An 11,376-nucleotide genomic window follows, 5' to 3' on the forward strand; every position below is an offset into this window, starting at 1 on the left:
ACCAACCGAACCGAAAAACCGAATGCACATCTCTACGCAATTCACCCTCTATCAAAGTAGTAATGAAAACAAATGTATAAATCACGTATGTAAAAAATGCTAATTGATATTGGAGTTCACAAAGCCTTCCTCGGCTATATTGTTTATAATAAAGGAATATTAATGAATTTTAAATTTTAAATTTTAAATTAATTTGTCTATGAAAACTACATCTACGGCGTAATATGAATTTTTCTAATCAGTATTTTTATTGTCACCCCCTTTATTATCTTTTCTAACTTGGCTTATATTTCGTCAGTATTTTTATCGTCACCCTCTTTACTAATTGGAGTATATTTGATTTCTTGAAGATTTTGTCAACCATTGTCCAGTCCTTGTCCGGGATCTTGGAAATGGAGTGGTTGGGAGTAGTATTTTATTTCTTAATTATTAGGGTAGTTAAGAGTATTTTAAGTAAATTTTAACACCCGCACCAATCTCGATTATTTGTTTAATAAATAATCTTTGATTTCTTGAAGAGTTTCTTAACACTTGTCCTGATATGCATGCACACGGTTCAAAAACCGCCGGTTCCGAACCTTGGTTCACGGTTCAAAAAAATTATGAACCTGAACCGGCTTGCCAAGGGTTTAGGCGGTTCCGGTTAAAAAAACCGCCGATTCAGGTGCCGGTTCAAAACCGCCGGTTTCCGGCCAAAACCGCTGGTTTCAGGCCGGTTTGGCGGTTTTTTTTTCTCTTTATTTTTCTATGGAATGTGCGTAAATAAAATTCACAAAATCACGAAGAAAATTGCAATTTTATTAATATAAATTTAAACGAAGCTACAACAATTACAAATCACAAAAGACTTGAAGTTTTAAACAATAAATTTAAATGCTTGTTCTTTTTTAATCGTCTATTTTTATCATTATTATAATATTATATTAATTGTTGTTTTTTGCATATTTTAATCAATACATTGAGAAAAATGAGTAACATAATTACATTTAAATCCAATTATTTGAACATGTCCACATTCTATAAATATACAAATTATGAGCAACATGCCACATTCAAATTTAATTAAACTATTCTAGTTGATGATATTATTAACTATAAATTTGTCTTATAAAAGGAATTATGACAAAAATAAATATAAAAATAGTAAATAATAAATTATAAAATATAAAAAATAAAGAAAGTTTTGTCTTCTACATTGAAAAAAGATTAATGAATAATCTAAACATACAATTATAAAAGAAAATACTTCAACATATTTTGTCCCACATCAAAAGTTAAACATAAAATATTCAAGGATGACTCTATAAAAGAGAAACAACCAAGAATGATTTCTTAGAATTCAGAGGCCCAACAAATAAATATGGGCTATTATGAAATTACCCCCTGTGGAGAGTGATCAATTGCTAACTAATTAGCAATTCCAAACTAAAACTAAATCTTAGCCATTAGATTAGAAGATCCATCGGTTGGAATAATGGCACATGGATTATATTTTTAATTAAGAAAATTAATAAATAAAATTAAAAGGTATTAATGTCAATTCACTCTCATTAAAATCATCTTAAAACTTTAAATTTACGTAACTCTCTCGATTTAAATTATTTTTTTGCAAAAAATATATCAAATTAAAGATAAGTTTATAAGGATTCAAACGAGATCTCAATTGCATATGTTCCGACGATGTTCAGATGATGAAATTTGATATTTTTTATTTTAGTTTTCATAAATGTTGGTAACCAGAATTTTATCAACAAATACATCAAAAAATCTCAATAAAACCATGTAAAAATCTCAATAAATATGTGTTGACATTTTCTTGTACTAGTGTTGATATTCTTATGTCATATTGTTGATATTTGTAATACACTATGTTGATATAAAAAAATATTCACGAAAATTATCATATGACAACATAATGACGATATTACCCTTTTGTTGATATTTTATTTACTATTTTACTGAGTTTCGTAAGATTTAATCTCATCCACTCATTTTAAAATCTAAGGGTGGAAATTTGGTCTTGATTTTGGATTAGGGTGCTATAAGCATTAGAATATGACCCTTCTTGTATATATTTATTTGTGAAAATTAATTTTTAAATATAAAAATTAATTTTTATAAATAATAAATATATATTTTTAATTTTATGTGAACTGCCGGTTCGAACCGTTGAATCGCCGGTTTCGGTTTCTGAAAATTGTGAACCTAAACCGGCCCGCTAAAACCGCCGAACCGTCTGCCGGTTCGAACCGCCACCGCCGATTCCGGTTCCGGTTCACGGTTCGGTTTGTGCATGCCTACTTGTCCAGAATCTTGGAAATGATTTGGAGTAGTATTTTATTTCTTAATTATTTGGGTTGTTAAGAGTATTTTAAGTAAAGTAGTAGTAGCAGTAGTAATTTTTTAACACCGACGCCAATCTCGATTTACAAATAAATGTGCAAGTATTTTTAATTTCTAATCATTAAGCGACTATATTTTGAGTCTAAGAATTAAAAATAATTCTTTAGGTGCATAAATAGCCCTACTAGATGCACAAAATCAAGACCATTGACCATTTAGTTTCTTAGTCAAACAGATCATGAGTAGTGAAAGTATGAAGCTCCCTTTGATAGAGTTGAGCAACCTAGAAAAGGATGATTCTTCAAGATGGGAATCAACCAAAATCCAAGTTCGAGAAGCCTTGCAAGAATATGGGTGCTTCGAAGCTACATTTGATCACATTCCCCTTGAGTTGCTAAAATCAGTTTCTGATGTAACTCAACAACTTTTCAATGTCCCTTTACCCAATAAACTACGTAACATAACCCACAAACCCTACCATGGTTATGTTGGACAAAACCCTTTTGTCCCACTCTTTGAAAGTATGGGCATCGACGGCGCCCTCTCGCCACATGTAGTCGACACCTTCACCAACCTCATGTGGCCTGATCAAGGCAATCCCACTTTCAGGTTAGTTGCAAAAAAACCATGAAGTTTTTGATCAAATTTTAATCTGCATTGCAATTTTAAAATCAATCGAAAAATTCATGATATTCAGCCTTGGTCACAGGGGATTTTGATTTAGTTGAAATAGTATAGGTGATAGTAACATCAACAATATATTACTCCTTCCATCCCATTAAAAATGCAACGTTTCTTTTTTAGTTGTCCTATTAAAAATGAAACGTTTCCTAAAATAGAAACAACTCTATCTCTACTTTTTCATCTCTCTTACTTTACTCTCTCTTCATTAACTCACAAAACAACACTACATAAAATCCTGTGTCAATTCTCAAATGTTTCATTTTAAATGGGACGGAGGGAGTGTATAAACTGATCTGAATATTGCTTCATGGTATAACTGTGCACAAATGTTAAAGTTTAGTAACTTTTCAGTAAATTTTTATATAATCAAACTTCACTCTTTTAACTTGTTTTTTAATTGTGATCAAATTTCAGATGCTCCTATAATAGTGTTATTTGATTCTTGTAACAGCAAGGATATACGGTTATACTGTGAGAAATTGTCTGAATTGGACAAGATTGTGAGGCAGATGGTGGTCGAGAGTCTTGGACTGGAAAGCTATATCGATGAACACATGAACTCCACAGACTACGTCTGTCGTTTCCAAATCTACGAGGCGCCTCGAAGCCCTCACCCAACCATTGGAATGGTTCCTCATACCGACAAGAACATCATCACCACATTGCATCAGCTCAATCATGTTAACGGTTTGCAGATTCTTACCAAAGATGGCAAAAATTGGATCCCTGCGGATCCCACATCACTCAATTCTTTCGTCGTCATGCTCGGGACCTCTTTCCATGTATGTTCCACCAATTAATCTTGTTTATAATTATTTTTCTCACATTTTACCAAATTTGAAATGAAACGTATCTTCTACTATTGAGACTATTCTGTTTATGAACGGAGACAATAATATTTTTTTTTATTTCTCCTTCTTATAACGAATCTAATATTTTACTTTACCAATACACGTCATTTATAGGCATGGACAAATGGGAGACTGCATGCTCCATATCACAGGGTGTTGGTGAGCGGGGACGAAGCTCGGTACTCCATTGGATTGTTTTCGAATCCGAAGGAAGGGTGCGTGATTGAGGCTCCGTCCGAGTTAGTGGATGAAGATCACCCTTTGCTCTACAAGCCTTTTAATCACATCAAGTTCATGGATTTTTACTACTCAGATGCCGGTAGGACTTCGCCCGACGCTCTCCAGGAATATTGTGGGGTCTAGATTCCATCCGCGGACGCATGTTGCTGCTACGTATTTTTCAGTTTTTTTATGGAACAAATAAATAGAAATTTAAAGGCATGTGTTTGCTGTGGATTCAAATCCGAGACCTTTGGACTTTCCTTTTCAGCTTATTATATATGTGTGTACTATCTCGTGTTGAATTTACTTTTCCGTTTATGCTTAGGAGTTGATTATATTTAATTTACCATAACTTTGTCTCTCTTCTTTTCTTGTTTATCATTTTTCCTCTCTGGTTCAAATCAATACAACGTCTCCCGCTATGTATGCTTCAACCACGCTATCACTCCGTCTTTAGACTATCTCTAACAGTACTGCAGTAGAAAAATACCTCCAACAATACTGCAAACTCAATCCTATTATAGGTTTAACCCAATCCTATTATAGTTTTTGAAGAAAAAATACATATCTTTAGATTTACACTCAAAGTATATCAAAAATATTTTTTAAATTTTTGTTTATTGCATTCAAGTCCAAATCAATTTATATTAATCAATTTATATTATCAAAACAGAAAACTTATAGAAAAACTTGAGGAAGAAGAGCTGCGGTGTGAAAGATGAAGAAGGTAGGACTAATAACCTAATACTATAATTCTACTAATATTTAATTAGTTTTTAATTAGTGGGCTGGCCCATATCAATATAATAGTATTAAAAATGATTAGTTAAATTAATAATATTAATAACAACGCACGTTCATAATTGAAAAAAAGTTACTAGTAAATTAAGTAGTACTATACTATTCTAGGACCGGGGAAAATACCGAAAAAATGATATATCGCTCGGATCGTATTGAAAAATATCGAAAAGTTATTGAATTTTGATATATCATAATTTCGATAAGATACGATATCGTATCGTAAGTTTTCGATACTATAACGATATGAATTTTCTTATATCGTGATATATCGAATATATGATATATATCGATATTTTCAATATATCGTTTATTGAATTTCAATACATATTGAAGTTTAAAATTATAAAAATATATAAATCCATTTAATTGTTGTGTTATTTTTCATTTGAAAATATATTTTTTGATATACTGGTATTCGATACGATAACGTTATTTCGATATATCGTTCTTAACGATATATCGAATTTTGGTACGATATATCGAAATATCGATACGATAATGATATTGATAGTATCCATATCAAAACTTTCGATACGATAACGATATGAAATTCTCTCATATCAATATTTTCGATACGATACACGATACAACGTTTTCGATACGATATATCGTATCGACCCACCCCTAATTCTACTACTACACATGCACAATTATTCTTAATACTTCTAAAGATACATAATGTTCATTTTTCAATAATTGTTTATTAGTTTAAAAATTGACAGAATCTTAATTTTAAACAAAATCTTATTATAGTAGATTATTTAATTTAATTTATTTTAAGTTATTGACAAAGGATCATAGGATTAGTGTGTAAATCTGATAAAATATATAAGTGTGATTGGAAAGTATAAAAACTAAGTGAGTGGAGAATATTTTTTTGAGTTTGAATTTAGTGTAAATGATTGGAGTAAAATCAATATTTAGTGTGACATTTACACAAAAATGGATTTGAGTTTAGTGTAATGATTGAAGATGCTCTTATTCTCCTATTCTTCTCATATTTATAGCATTCTGAAACATATTGTACTAAAAAAACAAAGCAAACATGTCAAAATCGGCCGAACCGATTCATGGTTTTCAGCCAGAACACCCGATTTTGCAGGTTTAAAACGGCCAAACATAGCTATAGTTTTAGAACTGAATTTGACCGGGCTGCCTACTGGTTCAAGGCCGAACTGGTAGGTCCGGTTTTCAAAACACCAAATAAAACTATGGCTCAAGGCCGAATCAATCTGACTGATCCGATTTTTAAAAAAATGAATAAATTTTTTTCAGTTTTATTTAAAAAAAATAAAAAAATGTACATAAACCGTAGTACTCCACGTTAAATGTACATAATGTAAGACTCCTAAATTTTAAATTCAGTTAAATTAAATTGCTATAAATTAGTTTTGTTAAAAAAAATGATATAAAAATATATGGAGAGAATTTCACTTGATTTTGGGCCTTACTAAAATAATTATATAATACAATATTCAATATACAATGGAGTATTTTTTCTTCTTAAAACTATAGATATTTAATTTAACATTTTAATATTTTCTAAAAAATTTTTGCTGACTGATATATAGTGAAAATACAAGGCAAACTTAATAATGCAAAAGCAAACCAATCAACTTTTTAAAAAAGAGTATTGATCCTAAAAAAAAGAGTTATATCCAACAAGAAGTTGGGTTCTCACAGTGAGAATATATGGGTGGCTTGGCAGCAGTTAACGTGGCGAGCTTCGTCTCTGTGAAGCTCGGGCGTGATGATAATAATCGATGCAACTACGAGACATGGAGATAGCAGATCCTGGCCTTTTCGAAAGCCAGGTGATACGACCATGGGTGCCGAGTCTCAGAAGTTACTAGTACGCCGTGAACCGTGGATAGATTGGGGGCCCCAAGAAGAGGGCAAAGTCATGCCAAGTAACTAAGTTGCAACTGGAGCTGCATTCAAACAGAAATCGACTTATTGAGATGATGTCGAAACACCCTTCAAAGACAACCAATCTCTTCGTCTACGAAAGAGCTTCGCGTGAGTATCTTACACGCCTCAATCGGAGTTCGGTGGAGAGAGTTATGGCCCATTTACAAAAGTCGCGCATTGAAACGGCGAGGATTCCCGAGAGAACGCCCAGACCGGGCGTTTTCGCTTGTGAAAAACGCCTAACCGGGCGAAATGGCGAGGCGGCGTGGTTTCCCGAGAGAACGCCCGGACCAGGCGTTTTGGCCTGTGAAAAACACCCGGTCGGGCGAATTTGCCGATACTTAGATTTTGTGGGCCAATTTTCTATTTTTGGACCCTTAGTATAAATACCTTTTGATGTCATTTCATTTGCTAGATTGTGATTGAATTAAAGTTATCTCCCTAGTGAGTTTTTCTTTTTTGAGGAATGTATCCAATTCCTTCTTTAAAGGTTGCTTGTTTCAATTTCATAGATTGATTCAAGTAGAGGTATGCATCAATGGGGTGTATCCATTGAGTAGTGGAGCCAATGGATGATAGAGCTATGGAAAGTTGCCTAAGGTTGTTTCCATTGTTTTGATCAAGGTCCTATGGTTGTAGCTCTTTTATTTCATCATTATACACATGCTTTTCATTCCTAATCTACCATCATTTCTTGTTTAGATTCAATTTTTGTTGGTTAGATCTCTTTATTATCTTTTGCTTTGTGTTGAGAAATTGAAAAACAATCTCACAAAAATATATAGATCAAACATCATCAATGGGTAAATTCTTGGGAAATGGATACTTAGAGCCTAGCACCCACTAGGTGTTTGATCTATTGCTCCTTGAGTTTTATTTTATTCCTTGTTTTGCTCTGTTTTTGTTGGAATGATTGGATTGATCAATTGTGCTTAGTTTTAGCTGAAATTTGGTGTGTATGATCTATGTTATGTGTCCTAGCTACCTGCAAAAGTTCATCCAAAAATTCCTTTGTTTGCCTAGCTAACTGTGGAGATTAACATCATTTCCCTACTTTGACATAGTTGGGGAAAACCATACAAAACCTATCCAATTATCAAATCTGACTATATATGACTATTTTTCCCTTGATCTAGACTTGATTGTTAATATATCCACCAAAATTCATCCAAATTGGGCGTAGGGAACAATACCAAAAAAATCCATAAAGATCAGCAAAAAGCTTTATCCCATTTCTTGTGTTCTTTGGTTTGTGTGTTTACTTGATTTCATATGTTTAATCATTATTACTTTGGTATTATATACTACTTGGTGTCTATATTTCTTGAGGTGTATACCTTGATTGAGTTGTCCGGGCACCAAACGAGTGGGAATTGGATCGAGAGTGTGTGATACTATATTCTAAACCTACCGAGTGACATTGGTGAGTGACTTAGGGGGGAGGGATACTACATTGGGGTGAGTTAGCTTCTTAAATCTCTCTTTCTTATTTCACTAATCTTTAAGACTAGTTCCTAGTCTTTGTCATTGTGTTTTGTAGGTAGCTTGGATGCCTCCTATTACTCGATCCAACAAGATGGGGGACATCCACAAGGAGGAGATAGGGAAGGGTGCGGGCGCAAGTAATTCCAAACCCGAAGGGGATCTAGTGAGCATGATGTCCCAAATGATGACAGATTTTAGTCGTGATCTCAAACAAGAGATGAGAGAATGAGATGCCCGGATGAATGCCCAGAGGAAGGAGTTCGAGACCCGATGGAAATCCAATCAAAACACCTTGGTTGGAGCCTTAAAGGGACCGTGCATCAAAATCCGTCACTCCTAAAAGTGACCATCTACATCTCAAAGCTTCCGGCATAGAACATGTAGTGTCGAGGGGTAATGGAGCCAATAGGCGGCTGGAGGAGGAAATGGGGGGTATGGTCGTTTTGGGGTAGGAAATCAACATGGAGGGGTGGAGTCTTGTGGGGAAGTTGAAAGAGGGAATATGAGAAATAGGGATGAGAATGGGGGCTATGGTAGATTTGGGATGGGCAATCAACAAGGGAGAGTTGGACTCTATAGTGATGATAGAGGTGACTATGAATCAAGGTACCATGAAGATGGACTTGAGAGGGGAAGTAGAGGGAAACGAGCTCCCATGTCTCATGGAGAGTGGCATTCTAGGAGGGTGAGAGATCATGTTAGCCATAAGGGGTTTGAGAGGCCAATTGAAAAAGAAGTCTCATATAAAGCTCAATTGAGGCCTACCTATCCACATGGTGGTGTTGACACAAACCCAATGGGTAACTCATCAAGTCGTTTGACTACATTCTCTTCTTTTCATTTCTCACATAAGCCTATTGATTTGTATGGAAATGTCCCATCTTCGATGAGCTTAAACCAAATTAGTAGAGAAAAAGAGCGAGAGAGAGAGAAAAGGCTTGAGAGTGAAAGTGAGTCTAAAAAGCCAAGAGAGTGTGATAAAAGACAGGAGTATGAGGTGCAAAAGTCAAAAGAGAGTGGTGGGGGTGAGAGAATAGAAAATTATCAAATGAGAGAAAAACCACAAGCACAAGTGAGTAAAGGGTGCTTGTTAGATTCTAAGACCTATCTTGGGTGGGCACCAAATGATCCTTTGCCTCTTGCCCTTGGTGAGGAAAATAAACCCTTACCCACTAACACTTCTTCTATGTCTTTTTGTGTTGATGAATGTGTAGGAAATTTAATTGAAGACATGGAAGTGAAGCATCAAATTGCACATGGCTTGGAAACTATGCCCCCGGAGAAGGACCAAAAGGAACAAGGGCAAGTGGATGAACTCCTTGCTCAAGGTTCAAGTTGATACGCTCGGATTTTGCACTATTTTGAGGCCATTATTTGGTCCGTTTTTTATGTCAAAGTCACTCTACACGTCCATTATTTGCATATTTTGTCTATTTTGGTATTTTTACGTGTTTTGTGAGAAATGTGCATAATTGAGTTGAAAAAAGGAGCCAAAACGCAAAGTCTGGAAATCTGGAGTTAGACGCCGACCGGCGACCGCCGCGAATGTGCGCGGCGACCACCGGCACCCGGCGAGCAGATCAATGCAGCGGTCCACCTCGGATAAATACGCTTGGAAGAGAAGTCTCGCCCGGCGACCGCCGGAAGTCGTGCGGCGGTCCGCCGCCGAAGAGACAGACTCTCTCGAACTCCAACGCGGCGAACGCCGGCCAAGGTGCGGCTGCCCGCGGAGAAAGGCGGCGAATCCGAGATGCCCTAGATTTGCTCCAAGATTTACCATATTTTGACGATCTTTTCCTTTTACAACAAGGATTGGCTTTCCCCTATAAATAAGACCTCAAGCTTCATCAAAAAGAGAGAGCTTCTACTTACAAAATAATTCATAGAGATCAAGAGCTAGAGTACTTCACTTGTGCAAGGAGTTGGAGAAGGATTTCAAGAACATCAAGAACGACAAGGATTCAACCTACGGGTTTTATTTGCTTTAGTTTTATATTCAAATTGTCTTCCCTTCAATCTATGTGTTTAGCTTATTTCATTATGTGTAACTAAACTCATAGGATTCTAGGGATGTGTTAGTAACGACTTTGGTTATACAATTCCAATTTTCTATTTAATATCCGTTTTGTTTTTACTTTGTTTCTTCCCTAAGTTAGTCTTGATGCTGCATGATTGAGTGACACAATTGTGTATGATTTAATATAACTTGCTTCATAATTGTGACAGAGTTCTAGCGAGTTAGATCCACTTGGTAGACGCTACAGTTAGCTTCCCTTAAAACGACACTGTTAATTGAGAGTGAGGACTTTTTAAGGGTCTTAGGAGCTTTATGGAGCTACGTGTTAGGATTGACAACCCTAATCTTGTAATCAACGTTTGCATTGCATGAGCATAAGCTAGGTGACTCATCCTATCAAAGTAATAACTGTGCTATGGTATTGTAGTTTGGAATTTGTATAACCATAACTGTGAACGCACATCCCTGGAATTCCCTTATCTCTATCGATTGTCTCTGTGTTTTGCTTGCATTTAGTTGTTAATTGTTTTCAAATATTTTATGTTTTCAAAAGTTTTCACAAACCTTCTGTTCTTCCAAATAGTAATTGAGTCTTAGTAGAGGATAGACACTATGTGTTTGCCTTCCCCGTGTTCGATATCTCGGTACTGACTTTTGGCTATTACTATATATACTCTGTATACCTGCAGGTTTATTTAGTGCTAATAAAAAGTGCATCGCAAGTGCACTATCCTTGTCTCCTTGTGATGCTCCCTTGCATATGATTAAACTAGAGAAGTCTCTTTGTGTTGATAGATTTGTTATTGATGACTTGTGTAACAAGTGGTTTCATGAGCTTGAATCTTTGAATGCTAAATCTATCTTTGCATCATATGTTGATCCTTTCTTGATAAATCCAAGCATTGATAGACATGATACTTCTCTTGTGAAATCTACCTTGAATGTTGGAGTGACTTCTTCTCATGCTAAGATGCCTAATCTTTCTTTTGTTAGCAATTTTGAGCTTCATGAGTATGTGGATGAGAATAGTAGGACCAAGAGGAGTAAAATGTATAATGACTT

The 11,376-nt window shown here is 35.1% G+C and overlaps 1 protein-coding gene across 1 annotated transcript; it reads left to right on the forward strand.

The window, feature by feature from the left end:
- Positions 1 to 2,555: 2,555 nt before the first annotated feature.
- Positions 2,556 to 4,462, forward strand: LOC125202142 (probable 2-oxoglutarate-dependent dioxygenase AOP1). Its single transcript, XM_048100494.1, has 3 exons — positions 2,556 to 2,952; positions 3,479 to 3,809; positions 3,993 to 4,462. Exons 1-3 carry the CDS (start codon positions 2,582 to 2,584, stop codon positions 4,239 to 4,241), a joined length of 951 nt encoding a protein of 316 aa, XP_047956451.1. The 5' UTR covers positions 2,556 to 2,581; the 3' UTR covers positions 4,242 to 4,462.
- Positions 4,463 to 11,376: the final 6,914 nt, after the last annotated feature.

Source organism: Salvia hispanica, chromosome 1, assembly GCF_023119035.1.
Source record: "Salvia hispanica cultivar TCC Black 2014 chromosome 1, UniMelb_Shisp_WGS_1.0, whole genome shotgun sequence".
NCBI classification, from domain to species: domain Eukaryota; kingdom Viridiplantae; phylum Streptophyta; class Magnoliopsida; order Lamiales; family Lamiaceae; genus Salvia; species Salvia hispanica.

Bases quoted from the DNA above. Each gene is read 5' to 3' on its own strand.
- LOC125202142 (XM_048100494.1), top strand. From the start codon at position 2,582: ATGAGTAGTGAAAGTATGAAGCTCCCTTTGATAGAGTTGAGCAACCTA. The intron at 2,953-3,478 runs GTTAGTTGCAAA...TTCTTGTAACAG, and splicing joins CAAGGCAATCCCACTTTCAG to CAAGGATATACGGTTATACT. The intron at 3,810-3,992 runs GTATGTTCCACC...CGTCATTTATAG, and splicing joins TGCTCGGGACCTCTTTCCAT to GCATGGACAAATGGGAGACT.